Here is a 25,654-nt window from a genome sequence, read left to right as displayed (position 1 = left end):
TGGGGCAACCCAGTCAGATGGGTGGCGTACAAATAAAAAAAATATTCTTATTGTTATATAGCTGTCCTATAGCAGAAGTACTCTAGGAAGCCAGTGTGGTGTAGTGGTTAGAGTCCATAGAAGATCAGGGTTCAATTCCTCACTCAGTCAGGAAGCTCACTGATTGACCTGGGGCCAGTCACAGTCTCTTAACCTGCCTCACAAGGTCATTTTAGAGATTCACTGAGAAGGGAGTGAACAATATACAGTCGTACCTTGGATCTCAAATGCCTTGGCTCCTGAACAAATGGGCTCCCAAACGATGGAAACCCGGAAGTGAGTGCTCCGGTTTTTGAACCATTTTCAGAAGCCGGATGTCCGGCTCAGCTTCCGTGGCTTCCGATTGGCTGCAACCAATCGGAAGCCGCGCCTTGGTTTTTGAATGGTTCCTGGAGGAGTCTGTTCGAGAGCCATGGTACGACTGTACTTCTTGGAGAAAAAGGTGGGATATAAATGCAGTAAATAAGCTCTTCTGCTTACCTGCTTAAGAAAGCTGGAGGGGCCAGCCAGATGGAGATGTCAATCACCAGCCTGGCGTCCACACGGTTGCAACTGGACCTGCTCCAGTCTCAAAACGTGCCTTGCGCCTGGGGAATTCCTAGCACTTCTCCCAATTCATAGCTGAACACTGGCCAAGCTACTGAGGCAGATGGGAGTTGGAGTCCAGCAACAACAACTAGAGGGCCACAGCTCAGTGGAAGCACATCTGCTTGGCATACAGAAAGTCTCAGGTTCAATCCCTGGCAAGACCCCTTCCTGAAACTCTGGAGAGCCGCTGGCAGTTAGCCATGCTGAGCCAGATGGACCAAGGATCTAATTCAGCAGACGGTCTGGAGGCTTTGCGCTTCTGTTCCAGCTGTTGCCAGACCACAACCCTGCAGGGTTCCTCACTGTTGCCCCTGCTGGCCAGTGCTGGAAGTTAGGAGTCTAACAGCATCTGGAGGGCACCATGTTGGCTATCCCACTGTAGAACACCCTGAACTGTGTAAATCCTCCTTCTGCACATCCCCCCACCCACGATAACAACAGTCAGTTTGCCGGTCCATTAATCCAAACAACTGTGGTTGCTCATTTAAGGACACAAGGAAGCACCCGCACCTGGGAATCAACAGCCATAAAAGCATGCTGCACAGCCCTCAGAATCCTGCGGCAGCATCTTTAAATAATCTCATTGAGAAACTCTTGAGCGCAAACTCCAAGCCTCTGAGCTTTTAAGCCTCCCCCCCCCCTAGAAAGGAAACACTTTTCCTGCTGCATTGGACCAAGAGGTGGAATTCGGCTTTGAGCATTAATCCACTGAACGACCCTGTGAGCGCCGTGTTTGGTAAATATTGCTGACAAGTGAGAGCAGGGAAATTATAGGGGAAGTTAAATGCCAGTAGGAGCAAGGAGAGTTAAAGCAAGAATGGAAGCCTTGCTGGGACCTGTTTTCCAGCGAACACAAGGAGGTTTCTGATTTAATATACTGAACTGGGGGAGCCCTTGATCATTCTCCCTCCCCTCCCCTTTTGCTAATTTCAGAGAATTTTTTTCCTCCCCATCAAATATTGGAAAATCACAGCATTGGAAATAGGGTTGCCAGACTCAATAGAGGACAGGACTTCTGTGCCTTTAATTGCCCTGCTCTCTTTTGAGTCTGGAAACCTTAAAGAGAAACCAGCAGACCCTTTGTTTAAATTCCAAGCAAAGGGTCTGCTGGTTTCTCTTTAAGGTTTCCAGACTCAAAAGAGAACAGGGCAATTAAAGGCAGAGAAGTCCTGTCCTCTATTGAGTCTGGCAACCCTAATTGGAAAGGCTGCAATACAGAAGTGTGGAGAACATTTTTCAGCCTGAGGGCCATATTCCCCTCTAGGCAACCTTCCTAGGGCCGCATGCAAGTGATGGGTGGGGCCAGAGGAAAAAGTAGGCAGGGCCAGAAATGTAAATTTTACCTTTGTACAGCTATTCCCTACACACACACACACACACACACACACACACACACACACACACACACAACCTTTCTATCTGAGGAAGTTCAAAAAATACATTCCAGCTAGGCAGCAATGCTCAACAAAGGTGTAATCCAAGGCCAGCAAGGGTGTAGTCTGCAGATGGTCTTGAGGGCCAAATAGAGATGTTTCAAGGTCCACATGCAGTGTGCACCCCAGGTCTGTGGTTCCCCACCCCTGCTGTAGGAGATTTGAAGGTCTCCCAATTCAGTTCTTGCTACAAGAACATCTGCTGCCAAAACAAAAAAAATTCAGAAACACACACCTAAGCAAGGATGATCCAGATAATAATTTGCTCTAAAACAGAGAAAGACCAAAGTACAACTCACTTTCAGGAACACCCAGAAGACATAAACAAAGCCATGCATACAATGCAAACGAATGTGGAACCAAAACTATCCTTACCCCATTTTTGCAGCCCCGTTCACTTGTCAAGAGAACAGGAGGGTCACTGTGACTCAATAGATGGACAGGGGGTCATTTTGTACCCCTCCACCACCAGAATGCCCCCAAGGACAAAGATAATATCTTGCCACAGTGTCATACCAGGATTAATTCTATGTTGTGGCTTTTCCTTGTATGTACCTGTAATCCAAAATACAAATCTATGTACTGGATTTTACATCAGTAGAAGAGGGCAGGGCATTTAGGGATGGGAGGATCTGCTAATTTCAGTTCTCTCCATTTCACATTTTTCCAATCATAAGTTCTGGTCTCCACATTTAGTAGCAATTTGCTTTTAAAAATAAATAAATAAATAATAATAATAATAATTCTGAAAATTCATCAGCATTTCAGAGTGAATTTTTCTTAACACATTTGTATAACGCAGCTTTGACTAATGCACACATTTTTTTCAAGCAATCTTCTGTAATATACAGTGGTACCTCGGTTTATGAACACAATTGGTTCCGGAAGTCTGTTCATAAACTGAAGCGTTCATAAACTGAAGCGAACTTTTCCATTGAAAGTAATGGAAAGTGGATTAATCCGTTCCAGAGTACTTAAACTGAAGCGTTCATAAACTGAAGCGAACTTTCCCATTGAAAGTAATGGAAAGTGGATTAATCCGTTCCAGACGGGTCCGCGGAGTACTTAAACTGAAGCATTCATAAACTGAAGCATGGGTGTAATTGGTTCCGGAAGTCTGTTCATAAACTGAAGCGTTCATAAACCGAAGCGAACTTTCCCATTGAAAGTAATGGAAAATGAATTAATCCGTTCCAGATGGGTCCACGGTGTTCATAAACCGAAAATTCATAAACCGAGGTGTTCATAAACCGAGGTTCCACTGTAATGCATATTTGCAAATTATTTCCCTAATACATTCATGTTCCTGCACACTCCCCCCTAAAATATGCATTTTTTTGCAAACGCTGCTTAATTGGAGAATTGCATCGCAAAATTCGGTTCAGGACAAATTTCAAAGGATGGCCCTGTTTTGGTTCCCATGTTGTTTCGTGATGTGTGAACTTGACTTTAAGTGCACACTGAATAGGGTTTCTCCCCTATATATAGCTGATGATAAGTCACGGTTCAGCAATGTGTAGAAGGCCACAGAATCCCCAAGGTAGAGATACAGCTTTCAACAATGTATACTGGTGGTTAGGGGAGGTTTGGGGCAGCAATCAGTGCCAGCTCTGATATGGGAGGCAGGGCTTGAGCAAGCCAAGCTTGCTGGGCCCCTTCAAGGAACTTCTGTCACATGCACTTGCCCTATCTGTTTAAACCACCCAGAGCTTAATGTTTGCAGAAGATGCTGTTTCACTGCTTCTGTCTACAGAATTTATCTGTTTCTTGCAACTGAGCTTTTAATCTTGTTTCTGGGTTTTTTATGATGGTTGTGAGTCATCCTGAGAATTTTAGAGAAGAATGGCATTAAAAGGTCCATTAATTGGGATTTATTTTGCAGGTTTTTTAAAATAAAGGTTCAACTATTTCTATATATGTTCGACAGCGACTGATATATAGGGAGAGTGAAAGAGAGAGAGATGTGCTCAAAGACAGTCACTTGTTGTAAGATGCTGGGATGGGCCAGAAATATGGCTGCTCTCCCAGACCTTGAGTTTTAATTATTTGCCAGTTTATTCAAGTAGAATTAGAATGGATTATTAAATAGCTCATGCCTTATGGACAATGAGTAATGGGGGCTTTGAACTGTTTGCTTGTGATAATAGTGTCAAATGATTAAACTTACTCTGTAATTGTTGTGATTGATGAAGAACCATGTATTAGCTAGGTTTATCATGATCATTATTTGATTGGGTTGTTCTTGCCTTGGGCATTAGTTTGCAAGGAGCCACATCTTGGTCTCTGCTACAAGCCAGAGGACTCAAGACTATTGGGAGGTTGCACCTAGGGATGTAGGAAGGCATTATTTTCCATTGCACACCCACCCACTCATATTCATCGCCTACGGAACTGCTTCCGTTCTGCTGCAGTTCATCTTCCACCACTGTCTGCTATGGCAAATTACATTGTCCTTATGTTATTCAACCCCAATCATTTCAATGCAAAGTCAACACAATGCAAATGGGCGGCCAGGGAACGTGATCCATTGCATATCGATTGTGGTCTAAAAGCAACAGCAGCAGCGAATGCTGATCGTATCCAATGGATTGATTTCCGTTCTGGACATGGGGTGAATAAACAGACACCAACAATTTCTCCTCCCATTTCTGCTTTTGTCGGAATTCTCTAACATCCCAAATTTCACCCCAGGAAGAACATTATTGTAAGTGGGTTGCAGGTGGAAGGGAGAGAAAGAGAGAAAGAGAGAGGGGGGAGGGAGGAAGCAGCCTGGCCTCATCCATCAGCTAGAGAAGGAGCAGGGGCAGCGAGCTTGCTTCCTCCTCTTCCTCCCTGCCAGAAAGAATATGCAACTCTGCCTGCCAGTTACCCTGGGATTGCAGAGCAGAAGGAAAGCTCACTCTGGCCCCAAACATTGTCCAAGGAAGACTGAAGGCTGCTGAGTTATGTGGGTTTGGGGTTTGCATATGCATGTGCTATTACAGTCATAAGATACTTTGAGGATCACTTGAGTGATCCTTTTGTTAGACTGAAAGTCAGGATATATCTTCTTCTTTTTTGAAACAGCTTTTTTCATACAGCAAATAGACCAGGCATCCCCAAACTGCGGCCCTCCAGATGTTTTGGCCTACAACTCCCATGATCCCTAGCTAAGCGGACCAGTGGTCAGGGATGATGGGAATTGTAGTCCAAAACATCTGGAGGGCCAAAGTTTGGGGGTGCCTGAAATAGACTCAAAACCTGCTTTTTAAAAATGGCAAAAAACTATTAAGGCAGGTATGGGGAACCTTTAGCCCTCTAGATGAACTACAACTCCCATCATCCCTGCCCATTGGCCATGCTTTCTGGGGCTGGTTAGAGTTGTAGTTCAGCAATGTCTGGAGGGCCAAAGGTTCCCCACACTTGCATTAAGACAACCTATGCTTCCAGTCCTCAAGAATGTAATGCAGAGCCTGATGGAGTTAATATTTTTATGTTAAGCCATCTCTCTCATCTGTACTCGCTCATATTTATAGTCTGACATGGGCACAAATCAAGGTTTGTCTCGTGCACCAAAGGCTATTGAAAGCACTGCCCTTCAACCTGCTAGTTTGTTTGAAACACAGAGTGGCACCTTCGGACTGGAGATGCACAGCCACAGATCAGCTAGTTGCTCAAACACAATCACTGTCCCCAGCTGGGCTACTATCCAGCAATTATTTTGCAGGGCCTGGAGAATAGAATAAGCCTTGGGCCGTGGTAGGGTAGGGACTTTATTAGTTCTGTGATCTCCCTCACCTCGCCTCCCTTAATGGGCAACATGCCACTACATCATTGTTAGTGCAAAACAGCAGCTGAACAGCAGCCAGCACAAATAGATGGAAGCTGCTGACTCCCAGCGGCATTTTGCAATAGGATAAAATGTGTGATGTCAAAAGATTCTGGATAACTTTGTGAGGAGAAAAGCAAGAAGCATTTCTGACCTCCCGCACCCCACCCGGGACTTAAAAGTTGCTCCATCAACCAATCAGACTAGCTTATTAAAACACCGTTTGCACCAAGGTAAAATGAGAGGTCAGGAATAAGTACAATCTAAGCAGAGGAGGCTGGTCCATTAGGCCCACCTGCCTGTCTTCTTACTTAAAACCAGCCCCTGGGATGGCGCCATGGCACGGGCTGTCAGCTTCCTCCTCCTTTGTCCCAGTTTTGCCCTTGTAGAACTCGTCTGGGAGGAGAATGAGGGCAAAGCTAGAATTGGCTCTGCCTGTCATTGGCTCCAACGCCACCTGCTGTTGGCCTCCCTGCCTTCTGCGCCACCTGCACCAGTGACCACAGGCCACCACTGAAGTGGAGGATGTGCAAAAGGAAGAGGCAAAAATAACATCTTTTTTTTCTACATGGGAATTGCCATTCGTCACCCTATGCAAAGGGTCTTCATACCTTGGACAGAGACCAGTTAGGAATAGCTGGAGCTAGTCTGAAAAACGGCAGCATCAAACATTTTTAATGCCATGCAAGATAACATCACATGAACACCGGTTAAAAATCCAGCGCTGGAAAATCAGTGAGAGCACAGTAAACAGGAGTGTGAAGACAGCCTGAAATTGGCTTGCAAGGCTTCTTTCGAGCATGAGGGATCATGTTCTTTCGGGGGCCTCTCCTTTCTTGGGAGGGTGAACCACTCCTTCCGTAGACACCATATTTACAAGGTGGAGGAGAGACAGCCCTGGGCAACATCTCCTTCTTATTCCTATAGCTGCACTAGCAGATGCTACCGCCATTCCAGCATCATCAGTATCTCCAGCTTCCCGCTATACCTGCTGTAACCCTGAGGCTAGGCTGCAGGGGGAAAGTGCAAAAACAAGGTAAGCTGCCATATTCTGTCACAGGAACACCATGCAACACTGACATGTGTCAGTGAAGCAACTTCAAGCAAGCCAAAAGCAAAACGAGTGCTGGTAATGCACTCATCGAACATAATTGGACCCAAGCGAGTCCCCAGGAGGTTACACACACACACACACACACACACACACACACACACAGAGAGAGAGAGAGAGAGAGAGAGAGAGAGAGAGAGAGAGAGAGAGAGAGAGAGAGAGAGAGTCTTAGCACCAGTGAGTGAAAGCCACAATCAGCCTCTTCCTCCTCCTCCTCGGAACAGATTTCCACAAGGGCAGAATTTGCATCTTTCTAGCACAACACACCGTGCAGCGGTAGCTCATTTCTGGCACCAGGAACAAGTTGTTGATAATGACCCTTCCCATCCCAAATAAACCTGATGGTGCCACAGTATATCCATAGGCTGGCAAGATCTAGGTAAGATTGTTGCAATGTATTGCACGTGAAGGCTGCCTTACAAGGCCACTTGGAAAATCAGGAACAGAGGGAGCTGCCTTAGGACAGATCAGATTATAGTCTTCTTCAGGGGTTACCAAAGTTGTAATTGTAAGGACATAGGATGCTGGCTTATACTGAGTCAAACCAACTGGTCTATCTAGCTCAGTATTGCATACACTGGCTGGCAGTGTCTCTTCAGGGTTTCAGAAAGGAGTCTTTTCCTAGCCCTACCTGGAGATGCCCATGACTGACATTCTAAATAATAATAATAATTATAATAATAATTATAATAATTTATTATTTATACCCCGCCCATCTGGCCGGGTTTCCCCAGCCACTCTGGGCAGCTGCCTACTTCTGAGTTATGGCCCTTCCCCAAACCATTAAGAGACATGGTGTCATGTCATGACCATCGGCACCCTCTCCTTCTGCTGGAGCAAACATCTGGGAGAGAACAGCAGCAGAGCAATCATCCCTCCAACAATACCTATTCCCATTCTCTGTGGACTGGATACTATGCTATTGTTTTTTTCAATAGCACAGCCAGGCTGGATCCGGCCAAAGACCCATTTAGTCTACCATCTTGTTCTCACCATGGCCAACCAGATGCCTCTGGGAAATCCACAGATTCCCAGCTACTGGTTTTAAGAGGCATCTACTGCCTCTGACAGTGGAGGGATAAATAGCCATTGTGGCCAGGAGCATCTTCTTGGGATTTGTCCCACAAAGGCCAGCATGGTGCAGACCTGAGCTATCTCAGCAAGCCCTGAGAATGGCAGGAATGACACACACACATCTTGGGTGTCCTAGGCTGGCCTCTAGGGAAGCACAAATTCCTAGACCCATTCAATGAGAGGTCCAACTGTTTCTTTAAGCCTCCAGGGAAGAAGATCCCACCATTCCTTTGAACAATGTGCATCCTTGTGCTTAGGTAGCATATCCTGGTATCCAGCCAAATTCTGCTCTGCCACAGCTCCAAACACATTGCTTCTTGTCTTTCTCTCCTGGGCTTTTGTAAACAGATGTTCTCTCTCTTCTTTACAACATCTTCTATCTCTCGTCTTCACATATATACGAGACAACTTCCCAGAGCCTTTTTTTCCCTCACTGGTGCCTAAAACTAGTGATGGACAGACCTGTCAGTTTCAGTTTCTCCTTTTCCCTAATCTTAAATTTAGTTTGCCCCATTTCCATGCGACTTTACAAATACAGTCATCATGAACAATTTGTCATCATTTTTTTTAAGGGTACGTTTCTCCCAATCTCCACATGTTAGGATGCCAGTTTTGCCTTATATTTTTGCAAGCTATTTCCCCATATATTTTAATATCAAAGCAGTTTACAATAATATCTCTATATTAAAAAAACATTAAAAAAATTTAAAATCAAAGTCAGTCAACTAACTATTATTGGAAAGACGTGCTCTTAATTGCCTTGCATAAACCTGGAAGACTAGGAAAGTTTTCTGCAGGTGTTAAAAGGTTTTCAGCAGCTGTAAGAAGAAGAAGAAGAAGAAGAAGAAGAAGAAGAAGAAGAAGAAGAAGAAGAAGAAGAAGAAGAAGAAGAAGAAGAAGAAGAAGAGGAGGAGGAGGAGGAGGGGGAGGGGGAGGGGGAGGGGGAGGAGGAGGAGGAGGAGGAGGAGGAGGAGGAGGAGGAGGAGGAGGAGTTTGGATTTGCTATCCCGCTTTATTACTACCCGAAGGAGTCTCAAAGCGGCTAACCTTCTCCTTTCCCTTCCTCCCCCACAACAAACACTCTGTGAAAAGAAAAGAGAGTGAGGCTGAGAGACTTTAAAGAAGTGTGACTAGCCCAAGGTCACCCAGCAGCTGCATGTGGAGGAGCGGAGACCTGAACCCGGTTCCCCAGATTACGAGTCTACCGCTCTTAACCACTACACCACACTGGCTTGAAAGAAGGTTGAAAGATGCTTGCTGAATCTCTTTTGGAAGAATATTTAAATATCTAAATATTCAAATATCTAAAGGGCTGTCACATGGAGGGGGAGCAAGCTTGTTTTCTCCTGCTTTGGAGGCTAGGACCCAAACCAGTGGATGCAAGTTACAAGAAAGGAGATTCCAACTCAACATCAGGAAGAATTTTCTGATGGTAAGAGCTGTTCAACAGTGAAATGGATTCCCTTGGGAGGTTGTGGACTCTCCTTCCTTAGAGCTTTTAAAGAAGGGATTGGGTGGCTATCTGTTATGGATTCTTTAATTAAGATTCCTGTGTTGAATAGGGTTGGACTAGATGTCCCTCAGGGGTCTCTTCCAGCTCTACAATTCTGTGACCCTATGAAGAACATTCCACATGACTGGGCTGAATAATGATGGGGATGAGGTTAAGCCTACAAGGGCCCCAGAAATATTTCATCCTCAATGTGCCCCTTCATAACTACAAAAAGCCAAAGGGGGCTTCATATTTACCATAAACAAAGCCCAGAAAACAGGGGCAGGTAGAAGGTTATGGCTGGCTATTGCACCAGTCAACATGGTGCCCCTCACTCAATGTTGTTGGGCTCCAACTCCTATCAGCCCCAGCCAGCATGGCCAACAATCTTGTGCAGTAGTTGGAGGGCATCTTGTTGGCTATTCCTGTTTCACATCAGTGACTTTTCTCAACAGGTTGTACCCATAGGTGCCAAGTTCCGGATTGAAAAATCCGGGATCAGCAGCGCCGCGGCACCGGAAGTCGCTTCTACGCACTTCCATACATGCGTAGAAGCATCTTTCGATGCAGCTGTGCCCATTTCCAAAATGTCTGCAGCGCCAGAAGTCGCTTCTACGCACTTCCAGACATGCGTAGAAGCGACTTTTGGCGCTGCGGACATTTTGGAAATGGGCACAGCGGCATCGGAAGTCACTTCTTTGCATGTCAGGCAGTGCGTAAAAGCGATTTCCGGTGCTGGCATGGCACCAGAAGAACATGGCCGCCGGCAGGAGCTCCGTAATCCAGGGGAATATGGGGTATTTTGCCATTCAGGACACCTGCGGGAAACGGTAAGAAAATACGGGGGGTTCCCGGGGAAAAGGGGTACTTGGCAGCTATGGTTGTACCATGCTTTCATTTACTCAAGTTAGGGGAATATTGCAGCGTAAATCAATGCTGTGTGCAGCCAGTGGAAAATGCCTCTGGCAAGGCCTAATCCTGTGGGAGGAATGCCTGGGGGCTGGTGTGAGAATAGGGATGGAGCAAGGGTAGCTAAGTGTTTAGATTTCCACCCACAGTGCCCCCGACTGATGCTCACAGGCAGATGGGAGGGGGGAAGCCATGTCTGTTGGCAGCAGGCAGATGGATGCATTTGACCTCAAGTCCTGTGGCACAGTTCTGTGACAGGGGCCCTGAAGGAGGGCAGAGAAGCTGGCATGTTTGGGGAAGGAGTGTTGTTCCATGGCAGAACACTTGCTTTTGCAAGTGGGGAGGTCCCAGGTTTGATCCCCGGTGCCTCCAGTTAGAAGAAGAAGCAGGGAGCAGGCAATGGGAAAGACCTTTCTCAGCCTGAGGTCCTGCAGAGCTGCTGCCTGTCAGAGTAGATAATCCTCCGTCTCATGACCAAAGCAACCTGAACTGCTATAAGGCAAATGTTTATGTCCCTATGGCAGGAAAACCAAACTTATATATATTTTTCACATTCACACACACGCACATACACACATATATGCATGTCTACACTCTCTTTTGAGAGCCACCCACATCGACTAATTCAATTATCCCAACCGCAGCACTTGGCTTTGCAAGCAGTACCTACTTATTATGTCAAGAGCATTTATTCAGGTAATTACGCAGGAAGTTGCAGCCTCTTTTGGGAACAGAGATGCAGCTGATCCTCCATCCATCCCACCCTCCCCCATCCCTCAAAACAGGCACAGCTCTCTGAAATAGAACCATTTGGCGAGGCCCCAAGTTGCTTGCTCTTGGGCTGCTGCAACATGATCCTTTCCTGCTAATGAACCTCAACTTGGGGGCGGAGAGGGCAGCACTCATGCATGAACTTTGCCCCCAACGCACACACACAGTGTGTGGACCCATTGCAAGTCAAGCCTGGCCACCTTTCAGGCTGGCATCCACTGAAAATGGCCAATGATTGCCCAACCCTGCAGGTGCCACTCACCCACCCATCAACCATGACAGGGTCACCCGCAGCGTTCGAAATTAGCCAGGCGCAAGGCGCATTTTGCAGCTGACTATCTAGCAACCAAAAGTGAAGATGCCTGGATGCCAGGATACCACCTGACATCTCCCCCATCTGGAGGTGCATGATCATTTGATCGTGACCGTTTTCACACACTAATCCCACATCCGCTAGAATTCTATCCATGATATTTTATCTGCACAGTCAGAATGAATTTCAGATAAGTGCCAGGAGCCTCAAGGCGCTGCATGATCTGCCCAGTTCCTCTAACTGTAGACTTGCAGGACAAACACAGCCCTGCTCATCACTAAGCCCCTGAGATGACTCTTCTCCTCCCCCACCACAAGCTGGTAGTTGTTTGTATTGCTCAAAGCTCATGCCTATAGGCTTCAATGGTCTCATCACACTGGTAAGTATAATAATGTTGCTCTGCCCATATGCAGATTGAAGCTAACGTCAGGGAAAGCATGCAAAACATAGAATACACAAAGGCAACCTAAGTACAAGCTTTGCCCCAGCAAAGCTAAGAAGCAAGGGTGCCACAAACACTTTTTTTTGCAGCCTCTTTCCTAGACAAACATTTTTTTAAAAAAAGGGCAACCTATCATCCTTCTTGTTGAGTCTTTGTGCTGCTTTATTGATCTTATGCCACTCCATACGGTTTTGCGCTAATTTTCTTCTGGTGCCACTTTCCTATTGATTGCTTTTCATTATCGTTTTGTTACATCTGTATTTTATCGACTTTTCATTGTTCTTAATTGTATCTGTATGTTATCGATTGGACTTGAGCAATGCCCAGAGGGCATGGTTAATTGGGTGGTATATAAATGCCAAAAACCATCCCAGCTGCGGCACTCGGCTTTTCAAGTCCAGAGTGAGATCTGAAGGCGGGCAAGGCCACCACTTTGCTGGAGCTAAGCAGGCATGGGTCTGGGTCACTGCCTGGATGGGAGACTGCCTGGGAGCCACACGATGCCACCTGGGATTCCAGGGTGGGGGGAAAGGCTCCGTATAAATGCATGAACATTTATTTATATGGGGGAAATGGGGACGGGCCTTGGCCCAGTGGCAGAGCATCTGCTCAGCGTGCAGAAGATGCTAGTAGGTCTAATCACCATCATCTCCAGGTAAGGCTGGGGAAGAAAATTCCTGGATAGTTACTGCCAGTCAGTGTACTGAGCTACAAACCCACTTCCTTCAAAAGATTAGACTTCTGGTGATAAGACTGTGATGGAGAAATGCACTGGAAAGTTTGGGATGCCATGCACTTTGATGTATTCTAACCTCCCCGCGAGCAATTTGGAATCAATGCTCATTTAATAGCCAACATAGTCTAGTCTCCTTGCAAGCAAATCAGAATGAATGCTCATTAAATAGCCAGCATTGTTGAGCCACCCTGCAAGCAAATTCGGAATTAATGGCCTTTAAATAGCCAACATATTCCAGTCTCCCCGCAAGCAAATCGGAATGAATGCTCATTAAACAGCCAGCATTGGCTCATCTCCCTGCAAAACAAATCGCAATGAATGCCCATTAAGCCAGCCAATGCTATCTAACTTCCGTGCAAAACAAATCAGGATGAATACCCATTCAATAGCCAATGTTGTTTAACCTCCCTGCAAACAGATCAGAATGGATGTTCGATTAACATTTCATCTGTAAGCACCCCACAGCGAAAGCTCACCTCATCTGGGTACCCTTCCCCAAACAGCCTATTCCATAGTTAAAGATATGCACCAATAGGGATGGGTGAATATGTCAGCTTTGACTTCTCCAAGTTTCTCATTTTTCCAATCTTCCAGTGCTTCATATTTCCACATCCATTTGCAAGAGGGGGATTTTAAGTCCTCATGAAAACCCTCTGTTTTAGTGTGAATTTCTCCTAACAGGTACATGTTTGTATGCAATTTCGCCCGATATGCCCATTTTTGCAAAGCAATTTCCCTTAACATACATTTTTGCTAACTTCTGCATTTTTATGTACACTTTAAATGAACGTGTGCATTTTTGTATGTGCACATTACCTGGCCAGAGAACTGTACCGCAAAATCTGTAGCACTGCAAGTATTGAAGGATGGCTGTGTTTTGCTTTGCAGATTGTTTCAGAAAATCCAGATTAAGCAAGGTCTTCTTTAAGTGTTAACTGAATCAGATTTCTGCCCCATGCCTATCACAGAGAGCGGGTGAAGTTGTTTTGTAGCAGGCTGTGATTTCTGGCTAACAGAGAGCACCATGTGACCATCTTCCAAGGCAAGCAGAAGTTTTTCCACTGAGGAACACACAGACAGACAAATACTTCTCCCCACAAAAGCCACACAGACAGGCTTCTCCTGTGAAGAAATCAGTGAAGAAGAAACAGATAATACTGACAAGGAAACAGAAGAAACCTCCGCCCAGTCGCGCTCGCCAAGCAAGCCACAAATTGCTGGATATGGCTTCACCGATCTTGGTTTGGATTGAGTTGCACATAAACACAAGGGCATGTGCTGTGCTTGGTGAAGATGCACTATCCGATACCGCTGGCTATGCTGAGATTAAAAACCACAAACCACATTCCACAGACAAAACACCAGGACTGTATGGAGCCCACCAGACCTCTCCTTTCAGTAGCAAGTCACTTTGAAGAGAAAGAGAAACAGAAATAGAAAGAGGGGAAATCCCTCCCCATTCACAAGTATTCTCCCCCCATCTCAAGAGAATGGGTGTGCTGATGATGAACATACACTTTTGGGTGCCTTTGGGGCCAAAGGCACAACCCGCTATCATGAGCAGTTACTCCTCCTCACTTCAAACAAACCAACAAACCCACAACCCAGGGGCATCTTACCCATAGATGTTAGTGGCGCGGGGCGCCGGGGCACCAGAGTTTGGAGGGCGCCACAGGCTGAGTGCCAAGGAATGAGAGTCACACGGTGCACTCCCTTCCCTGCTCTGGGGCAGCCCACTCCTCTCATCTCAGCCACCCATTGTGGAGCATGCTACGTCCGGCTCAGGCAAGCCCCTTTGCGTCCCCTCCCGCCGGGGCTGCCTGGGCGCCTGGCGAGTGCAATCGGGGGAAGGTGCAGGGCAGGGTGGGTGTGTCTCTCCCACCCCTCTCTGGCCGCGTCACTGCCTGCACCCCTCCCTGTGGAGTCTGCAAGCGGAGCAGGGAAGCACCCTGTGCAATCCTGGCACCGTGCGGGGGTGGGGCAGCCAGCAAGCCACCTGATCTGCTTGCTGGCTCTCCTGTCGTGTGGACTTCCCCAGACAGGGGCAGGTAAGGGGCGTTGGACGCTTGGAGGGAGGCTTTGCAGGAGGGCGTGGGAGGCCGTCTGGGTTGCGATCTGGGCACCTCTTACATACGTGCAGTGCCAAGCACGTGTCAGACCACACAATGTAAATGAGCTGGACTGGTTCCCCCCCCCCCCTTAAAAAGGTCAACTCTGGGAAATGGGGGGGGGCACCGAAGAGATATTTGCACCACGGCGCTGGATATGCTTAAGATGGCCCTGCCACAGCCACTTCACCACAGATAGAAATATACACAAAAGTGGAGTCAGATGTGAATGGGAGTTCCTAAGGAGGAAAAAGACTTCTGTGGTTCAGGCCAGAGCAAAAGGGAGACGTTCAGCCCTCTCAGTTTAGAAGCTGTGGAAATGGCAGCCATGGTTGCAAAGAAGCTATTGGGGCTACAGGGGATGCACCCTTTGTTCATGAATCAAGTTTGCACACCAGCTGTACTTAGCACAAATGTGGAGGAATGTATGGTCCTTCAGATGTTGCTGAACAACAACCCCTGTTTTCCCTGGCCATTGGCCGTGCCTGCTAGGTCTGATGGGAGCTGTAGTTCAGCAGCATCTGAAGGGCCAAAAGTTACCTATACCTGACTTAGCAGATTGTATCCGGCACAAACGTATGTTAGATACTGGACTTATACCCAGAATACAAGCTGTGCAAAAATAAATAAATCATTTCATTATTCCAATTATTTTTCCAACATACAGACACATTTCATTATTCATTTATTTTAGACTGGTGTTTTGTTTTGGTTTTGTCAGATTCATTTTCATGGCCTTTTTCTCTCTTCTCTTCTTGCTGCAACCACTTCCAGACAGCCACCATTTTATTTTCCCAGAATGCCCCAAATGTTACATCATTCTGATTGGGAGAAATGACAGCCTCCACTGGCAGCCACCAGGTTTTCCCCCCAGAATGCCCTGGAACAACACAGTGCCTGAGGCATTCTGGGAAAATAAAATGGTGGCAAATAACTGTGGATGGAATAATGAAAATTAACTCATTTCTTACTCATGGCCTATTCAATGGTTTCATAGTAAGCCACGAGATCAGCCCATGGGCAAGTGGGTGAACAAGTGGGGGGGGCTACTCTTTAGCCACTTTTCCAGGGGTTGCCTCTAACTCGGAGCAGGCCATGAATTTGAGGAACACAGTAGAGAACAAAAGCAGGCATGTAAGAAAGCAGTGGTTTTTGTTCCAACCTGCATTTCTCAGAAATAGAACTGTTTCCATTCCCATACAGTTCAGTTTCTCCCAAATACTATATTACCCATCTCACTGCCTGCTATTTTATGTAAATTACATAACTTATGCATCTATTTACATAACATAAGGAACGTATCTTTGTTTCAATGTGAAGAAAACATCAAAACAACATTTTAAAAGTAATTACGTGTTGCTTGCAGACTTAAAAACAGCCATTGTATCAGCAAATACTGATCGTATTTGCTGGCCTGATTTCTATTCAGTCTGGCCACAGACAAAGACTCAAAGTGTAGCGATTCCCACTTCTTTTTCCATTGAATCTCCCACATCCCCCCTCTACAGTGGTACCTCGGTTTACAAACACAATTGGTTCCGGGAGTCTGTACTTAACCTGAAGCTCACTTTCCCATTGAAAGTAATGGAACATGGATTAATCCGTTCCAGACAGGTCCGTGGAGTACTTAAACTGAAAATACTCAAACCGAGGCATACCGTACTTAAACTGAGGTATGACTGTACTAGAGAAAGGCAAGGATTCAGCCATCCTCATCCCAGGACCAACACATACCATCACATCTGCAAGACTAGTGCTACATTTGAGCAGCTCTCCATTTCCAGTATAACCCTCCTTCACCCCCTTGATGCCTATAAATGCACATTTCTCCCTGCACTCTCCTGCCATCGATTGGAATCATTATCATCAGCTTCTGAACTCACAAAGATCAAAAGCTTTTCTGTCCGTTGCACAAACAGAAGTAGATCACAGAATCTCCAAGGGGAAAGCAAAGAGGGGGGGAAACGTCACCCATGAGCCTCACCCCCCCCACCCCAGAAGCAGCAGCTGCTTCCCCCCTCCCATCCCACACACAAACATAGGATCTAATAAGGACAAAATCCTACCAGCTGCTAGCATGGCAGGTGGGCCGATCCAGTCCCATTTCCAGGCTAGGGGCACCTGCCAGTCATCGCAGCAGATGCGTCAGGTGAGGCGTCCTCTGCGCAGAACCGCCACCCTCCTGCCTCTTCCCTAATTGGAACTGCCAGTCAAGGCTAAAGCCTTGTTTGTTTTCTCATTCTGAGAGCTCTCTGAAAGGTCGCTGAACGAGGCTCTCCTCCACGGGGGGGGGGGGGGGGATCAGAAGAGGAACACTTCCATCAGAAATTGTCTGCACACCGAAAGAGAATCAACGGTTTAATGAAACACCCTCAAAGTCCTAGCAGGGAATAGCAGAGGGCTCAGGTTTTGCACTGCATTCCAAAGAGGGGGGGGGGAGAGATTCTGTGAAACACTGCCAGGGACTGGCTGGACAAAAAGGAGGGGTGGGAGGTACCCTGACTGAGCATGCAGACCCTCCAAGTGTTCCTATTTTCCAGGGACGTCCCTGATTTAGAGAAGCCATCCTGGTTTCTGATTTGATCCCGGAATGTCCCACTTTTCCTTAGGATGTCCCTATTTTCATTGGAGAAATGTTGGCAGCTAGACTGGTGACTGGGAGCGGCCGCCAAGACCACATAACACTGGTCTTGAAAGATCTGCATTGGCTCCCAGTACATTTCCGAGAACAATTCAAAGTGTTGGGGCTGACCGTTAAATCCCTAAATGGCCTCGGTCCAGTATACCTAAAGGTGCGTCTCCACCCCCATTGTTCTGCCCGGACACTGAGGTTCAACTTCAGCGCCCAGGGCCTTCTGGCGGTTCCCTCGTTGCGAGAAGCCACGTTGCAGGGAACCAGGCAGAGGGCCTTCTCGGTAGTGGTGCCCGCCCTGTGGAACACCTTCCCATCAGATGTCAAAGAGAAAAACAGCTACCAGATTTTTAGAAGACATCTGAAGGCAGCCCTGCTTAGGGAGGCTTTTAATCTTTAATTGATTATTTTATTCTTCTGGTGGAAGCCGCCCAGAGTGGCTGGGGAAACCCAGCCAGATGGGCAGGGTATAAATAATAAATTATTATTATTATTATTATTATTATTATTATTATTATTATTATTATTAGGTATGGATTTATCCGACCCCTGAGCCATCTGAAGGCAATCCTGTATAGGGAAGGAGGTTTTATGTTTAATGTTTTATTATGTTTTTTAATATATGTTGGGAGCCACCCAGAGTGGCTGGGACAGCCCAGTATGATGTGTGAGGTATAAATAGTAAAATTATCATTATGGAATGGGACGTCTCTATTTTCATCTGAGAGATGTTGAAGGGTATGAGTATGACAAGAGTAGATCCGTTTGGATTCATGGACATAACTAATTTGGGTCCATTAATTTCAGTGGGCTTACTCCAGGTAAAATTTAGCTGGATGCTACCCATTACTGCCAGTCACCCCACCCAGTCTTTTCCACTACCCCATGGAATCGGCTTGCATTCAACAGACGAAGTGCAGAGAACTGTAATCCAGAATCACGGGCACTGATTAAAAGCTCTCTAACCCACACAACAGATGACAGGCACATTTCTCCATTGCCGGTCTTATTGCACCTGTGCCAAATACCTAACACATTCCCAACCCTATCTAAACAAATGCAAGCCTGTGTGTTTTTCTCAGTGCCCCACAACATGAGCTCCATTCTCCCTGGAATCTCTGCACAGCAGTGCCCTCAAAGCAGCTGTGCTGAGGCAGCAGCATTGCTCCTCCCCAACCCAATTTACGACCCTGCCCAGATCTGGAATCACACTGGAAAGCTCGGAGGAGCCTAGTTGTCAGTCCTGCAGGCAGCACAACTTTACAAACCAAAAAGGCTGAAAACCAAAGCTTAGCCACCTGTGGAACCCAAGACCTCGGGGTGCAAAGGAGAGCAAACAGCTTGTAAATATCAGGAGGAGGATCAGACACTTTTGTGGTGGAGAAAAACATCTGTAGTTCGAACAGCAGAGATAAAAATTACGGAGGCCATCCATTCCATGGGCCTCCGGGTGCAAGATGATCCTCAGCTGTTAAGGGAGTAGCTGCCCCGTTTGCTAAGCAGTTGCCAGAGCCACTGAGATTACAGGAATCGAACGAGCAGTGAACAATTGCCTCCAACCCCAGGCAAGTTCAGCCAGGCCTTGATTGATGGACAGGAAACCCCTGAGACTGCTTACCACAACAAGATTGTGGAGCACCCAGACTAGTATCTAGATATTAGTCTGGGGATCTTCCGTTTAAAGGGATATTTATTTTATTTATTAAATTTGTATACTGCCCTTCATCCTTAGATCTAAGAGCGGTTCGCAACATAGAGTAAAGAAGGAAATGGAAGAGGTGTCCAAGATTATGCATGATGTTGAGAAACTGGGAAGAGTTGTGTGTGTTTTTCTCCTTCCCTCCCTCCCTCCTCCCCTCAGCATATTGGAAAGCCAGGGGCATCTGTTGCAAAAGTGGTATGCCTCTCAACAAATGCAATCAGATCCGTGCCTGCGGAATTTATAATCTGACACGACACAGATAAATTGTGCATACAAATCACTTGTCAGAGTCATGAAAAGGGCCACCAATGCAAATTTTAAAATATTTTTCAAAGGGTATTCCAAAAATCAGTCTTCCCATGCCAGATTTAAGCTCCTGTTTTTGCAGTTCCTTTCAGTGAGTTAAGGCAGCCAGACCCAAAGAAGAGAATGAAGGCATAGCACTGTTGCCGATGTCTTAAAGCTCAGTCATTGATTTCCTTTGAGCTGCTGCTTTCTTCCAGTGCCACCACAACACAGTGCAATAAAAGAAGGGGATTAGTGATGCCAGACCTCCAGAGTCTGACCTGATGTCTCCAGGTTTGCCCAGCTCCCTGCAGGTGGCAGGTGGAGGGCTTGAATTTCCAGTAGGACAACAGCGCCTTTAATAAAACAAGAAATCTGTGCATGCAGCTTAGAAGCTTCAGCCCAGCAAGAGTGGGCTGCAAATTATAGCATAAACTCTAGGGAGGGGATCTACCCTCCTCCACTCCACTCTCCCAATTAACCTCCATCTCCAGGGGCTAGCCCAGTGACATCACCAGGGGTGGCCCCCAGGTATCAGCTTTGTGCCCCAAAATCTCAGGGTCTGGGATGCTCCTGACCTACCCACCCTACGGCTGATGGACCCAGAGCCTGTGTTTATCTCAAGGGATGGATGGTCCTGGTAATTGAGGACATTTAAGGAGCAGGGACAGGGCCGAAGATACTCCTGTTCTGTGGTGAACTGGCCAAGCACCAGCTCCGAAATTCAGCTATGATAAAATAAAGAGTCTGGCAGGCGGTCGCCCTTTTCATGACGTCTGCTTTCGCAGTGTCTCTTGAAGCCGGTTTACGGATAAAGAATTGTTTTCAAGCTGGGTCATTCGGTATAGATTTGCAGTTATGTGGTGCTGTCCCTGCAAGAAGGCATCAATAGTAAATACAATAATATTAAAATAAATCTCCTTCTGCAGCCGAGCCTGAAAGGGGCCCATTTCAAGTGTCAAGAAGAGAAGTCACTTCATAAACATTAAAAACACTGTTAAAATATTAACCAGAGAAGGCCTTGCTGTTGGCTGTTAATTTGGCATGGACGTCGGGCCCACTGCAGCTCCTCAAATGTCCTTAATTACCAAGGCCGGCCTTCCCTGGAGACATGCACAGGCTCTGCGCTGATCTCCTGCTTTTATTGCATCACCTGGTGCTGGCACTGAAGAACAGTAGCTGTGCAAAGGAAATCAATGGCTGAGCTTTAAGGCGTCAGCAGCAGCACTTTCTGAAGAGGCCACACGTCCTGCTTTACAGAGGACATGGGCCGGCCCATCCATGAGGCAGATTGAGGAAGCTGCCTCAGGTGGCAGAATCCCACAGGGCAGTGTCCCCGTGGGTGACCTGCCCACCGCCACCAGGGAAGCAAGAAGTAGCAGCCGAGGCTTCCAACGAAATCTCACTAGATCTCCCCAGAAGCTGCCACTGCCACCACTGCTGTTGCTGCTGCACAACCGCAAGTAAGCAAGGCATGGGGGCAGCACCCTCCCATTTTGCCTCAGGCCACAAAACGGGATGGGCCCTTACCTTCTAAGTTCCGGACTGCAGAATCCGGGACCGGCAGCTGTTTGACACAGGAAGTTGCGTCGATGTAACTTCCGGTGTCGCTTTGCCCTTCTATGGGCACCCAAAATGGCTGCCACCGGCTTCGAAAGTCACTTGTACGCATGTCAGGAAGTGCACCGACGCAACTTCCGGTGTCACTCTGCCCATCTATGTGCACCCAAAATGGCCGCTGCCAACACTGGAAGTCACGTCTATGCACTTCCGGACATGCGTAGATGCGACTTTTGAAGCTGGCGGCAGCCATTTTTGGTGCCCATAGAAGGGCAAATCGGAAAGAAAAAAATGGCCGCCGGCAGGAGAAAATAACGGAGAAAAACGGGAGACCAAGTGATACGGGGGACCACCGGGAAAAGGTAAGTAAAAAAGGGGTTTTCCCGGGGGAAACGGGAGACTTGGCAGCTATGGATGGGCCACCTGTGCAGGGTGAAAATTCTCTTCAAAGAATTTTGAACAGATGGCCAGTCCAGACTGGCTATCATTGGATTTATTAGTATTAGTATTATTACTCTTGATAATGTCATTGTTTTATTCTTTTTCGTAAACCACTTTGAGGGATTATTTATTTTTTTGCAATCAAGTGGTATATAAATTTTATGAAATCAATAAACAGAATAAAAATATTATTGTCACCTGATAGCTTTAATACAGGCATCCCCAAACTTCGGCCCTCCAGATGTTTTGGCCTACAACTCCCATGATCCCTAGCTAACAGGACCAGTGGTCTGGGAAGATGGGAATTGTAGTCCAAAACATCTGGAGGGCCGAAGTTTGGGGATGCCTGCTTTAAAAGATGATCAGAATGGTAGATGAAGCTTTCAATGGCTACTAGCCACGATGGCTGTGTTCTACTGTTGAGTATGTTCCTTAGTGTCTCCTGCTCTGAGCTTGAGTCCACGTCACAATGCAGGCCAGGCTTCTGAAGCCCGCATTGTGATTCGCTGCCTGGTGCAAAGCATCCAATCAGGCATTAAGTGGGTGTTGCCAGGGGCTGGCTGAAGCATATATAAATCAGACCCTTTCCCCTGTTCCCCCAGTCTGTTCCTGAGGCCTCAATAAAGACTGTAAGCTGAATCGCTGCCTTGGGTCTTGCATGAACCAATGTATACTTCATCCACTTCCACTGTTCAGAGGCAATCTGAAGGCCAGTTGCTGGGAATCCCAAGCAGGGAGAGGTGTTGTTGCTCTCAGGTCCTCTTTTGGACTCTCCATAAGCATTTGGTTGGTCACTGTGAGGACAGGATGCTGGACTTGATGGGTCATTGTGATTGCCTCTTACAGGCCCTCTACCCATACCTGCCAAGTTGCTGTCGGAGAAATAAGGGACCGGGCGGAAGTAGCAGACCGGAAGTAGCGCTGCCGCCATTTTGGAACTGGGCAGAGCATGCTCAGAAGTGACTTTTGCTGCTGCTTTGCCCAGTTCCAAAATGGCCACCGCGCCAGAAGTCGCACTGCAGCCATTTTGAAACTGGGCAGAGCAGCATCAAAAGTCGCTTCTGAGCATGCTCTGCCCAGTTCCAAAATGGCCGCCGCGCCAGAATAAACCAGGGGGAAACAAAAAATCCATTTTTTTCAGCTAGGAACAGCTGGAAAAACGATGATTTCCCGGGGAATACGGGAGACTTGCCAGCTATGCCTCTACCACCATGGAGCCTATTTGACTCCCTGGTACATTCCAGAGCTTAGAGCAAGGAAACAAGTTGGGAGATGGCTCAAACGCAAGTAGAGAAAAACTCCAGTTGAAGGTAACCAAACACTGGAGAGGGCTCATCAACAAGTCTACCCTAGGGGCAGTGAAGGCAGCTGCCTCCCTTGCAGCCTTGCTGTGCCGCCTGGCAGAGCTGTTCTGGAAAGTTCAGGGCATTTTACAGTCTGGCCTGAAGGAGATGGCGGAACCAAAGGTAGCTCACTGCAAAGCATTTTGAGGATAAAATCACTTGCTTCTAACGGGATCTTGACTGCTGTTGCAGCAGATGAATTTGAAGGGGTGTCCACAGTACTGCCCAGTCCTGTTATGATGGGTGAGTTTCAGTTGAGGGTGTGGAAAAGGTGCTTGGATTGGTCAGGGGGTAGTACCACTTGCAATCTGGACTCTTGCTCTTCTTGGCTAATAAAAACTAGCAGGGAGGGGGTCAGCTAGCTTGGCCAGGGAGGTGAGTAATGCCTCAAGAAACCCTCCCTGGGTTTAGGAAATCTAAGTAACTACTGGCTAGTTTTCAATGTCCCCTTTTGGGGCAAGGTTGTTGAGCGGTGGTTGCGGACCAGATCCAGGTGCTCTTGGAGGAAACTGATTTTTTAGATCCATTTCCATTGATGTTCAGGCCCGGTTTTGGCACAGAAACTGCTCTGGTCACCCTGTGTGATAACCTTTGTCGGGAGAGAGAAAGGATAAATGTGTCTGTGTTAATTCATGATATCCTTCTGGAGCAGGTGTCCAACCTTGGGGCAACCTAGTCAGATGGGTGGGGTATATATAATAAAATCATTCTTGTTATTATTATTGTTATTATTACTGTTGAATAGGACGTTCCTATTTTTTATCAGAGAAATGTTGGAGGGTATGATTTAAACACACACGTTTTAGATAAAAAGTCTACCCTAAAGCACTTTATTTGACATAGGAACTTGTGCAAGACATCTCTCAATCAACTTCGGCTCCTCCCGGCGGCATTTACCTGTACAGAGAATGTGTCTTTGGGCTATCTTTGGGTCATGAGAAACAGGCCTTTGGTGTGTGCAGCTCTCAGGCATAAACTAGCTGCCTTTGATCATCAGCTCCCAGCTGCACCGTTTCCGCGTCGCTGCAAAATTGACCAGCTCCCTCTCTAATCACCCATCTGTTGGTGATGTTATTTTAAAAAATAAAAACCACTCACACACCTCTCTTATGTTCAAGAGAAGCAGGAGAATATCCTCACCTCCTAAACAAGGAAGGAAATAACAGTGACAGGAAGAAATGATTCTCCCTCAGCCCCACCTTTGGCTCACATCAAAAGCCTATTCCCAGAAACACTGGCTCGGCAATGCGAATGAACTCCTTTGAATGTTGATTCTGCTTTGGGGATGGGTCAGAACAGTCACGAGATGTGGCTTGAGGACAGGCCCCTGCAAGGGCACCCTTCCTTTCCAGGGGTTTCCTTAGTTTAGAGAAAAGGTGACAAAGAAGGGACATGACACAGGTGGGCAAAATGATACATGGTGTGTAGGAAACGGGCAGAGGAAAGTTTTTTCTCCCCATCTCAGAAGAACTGGGGGGGGGGGGGATCTAATGAAGCAGACTGTCAGAGGATTCAGGATAAGACGAAAGAAAGTGCTTCTTCACATAGCAGATAGCGAAATGATGGGATTTGCTCCCACAAGAAGCAATAGTGGTCGCCAGTCACCAACTTGGATTACACTAGTCTCCACTCTGTCTTGATTTCCCAATGCAAACACAGCCCTGGTTGAGTGCCTGGAACACCCTGGAATCTTGCAGAGATGGGGGGGGGGGTGGCATGTAACACTTCATTTAAGCACATGGCTTCCCCCAGAGAATCCTGGGAATGACCCAGCTAGAACTTGAACCCAATCCAACACTTTTATCTGCCAGACCACCTCGCTCAATCCTTTGTAAGCAGCCTAAGACTCAATAATAATAATAATAATAATAATAATAATAATAATAATAATAATATAAGTTTTATAAGCAACTTCTGCACAGCGCAGAGAAATCTGCTACTGGCAAATGGATACAGCAATCACTGAAACGGAGGACAGAATTTCAGATTGCAACTGGAAGGGCAAGTTTATTGATTAAGTACCACGTTGATCCAAGTTGCCACACACTTCTGGCTAACTTAGCTTGGCGACCTAAGCGAAGAGTTTCCCGGAAGGAGGACAACATTCTCCGATGTCACCATTGAGGAAGACATTCAGATCTTATATACAACAATGCAGGGGCACTGCTGTGTACTTATTAGAGGTGTGGGCTCATCAGCGCACATCTGCATAGCATTTGCATATACTAATTTACATGTATAGGTGTAAATTTAGAATTTAAAATGCCACAAGTCAACTCCTTTCCCACCCAATGCACTCCAGATAAGTTACTGAATTATTTTGCAACCCAGTTCACCTCAGATCTGTTCCTCTTCCAATTCATTTACCCCCTATTAATTTCCCAAGAGATCCTGCTCCAAAACAATTCAGTTACCCCAATCCTCTCTCGATAAAGTAATCCCGGATTTACTCAGTCTCCAAAATTGATATACTACTCAATGATCCTGATCACTCCTGAATTCAGCTGTCCCCAGATTTGTTATGCGCACACACACCAAAACAATCGGGGCATTTCAGATGCCTCCACACCAGTGTTAGAAACTAGCCAGGTGGCAGGCATATTTTACTACTGGCACAGGTCCAATTGCAGCTACATGGAGATTTCTGAGCACCAGTTTGGTGACCATAGTTTAAAAACTTCTTAGTTCATAGTAAATACCATTTAGTTCATAGTAAATACCATTTCCACCATGTGTGTTTCTAATTTTTGCATACAGGGACAAATGAATTGTTGTAAGAGCAAGCTCAGTCAAGCAATGTAGTTGAGATCACAGGATCAGAGAATCGTAGCATTGGAAGGAACCTATCTGAGTTTCTAACACTGCTC

General features: G+C 46.6%; 1 protein-coding gene across 3 annotated transcripts in view; it reads right to left on the bottom strand.

Moving 5' to 3' along the window:
• The window catches only part of PTPRU (protein tyrosine phosphatase receptor type U), a 353,020-nt gene that overhangs the window by 303,168 nt on the left and 24,198 nt on the right, over positions 1–25,654 (bottom strand). Inside the window, exon 1 of one of the 3 annotated variants that reach the window (XM_060275728.2) lies at positions 16,891–16,958. The exons of the other annotated variants lie outside the window; for them this stretch is intronic. Coding sequence (XP_060131711.2) covers positions 16,891–16,903 — 13 coding nt within the window. The 5' untranslated portion in view covers positions 16,904–16,958. Of the gene's footprint in view, positions 1–16,890; positions 16,959–25,654 lie in introns of those variants that run through there. 3 annotated transcript variants of the gene reach the window in all.

Source organism: Zootoca vivipara, chromosome 6 (genome assembly GCF_965207765.1).
Source record: "Zootoca vivipara chromosome 6, rZooViv2.hap1.1, whole genome shotgun sequence".
Taxonomy (NCBI): Eukaryota; Metazoa; Chordata; class Lepidosauria; order Squamata; family Lacertidae; genus Zootoca; species Zootoca vivipara.
The sequence above is the reverse complement of the archived record's forward strand: the minus strand, read 5'-3'. Positions and strand labels throughout refer to the sequence as shown.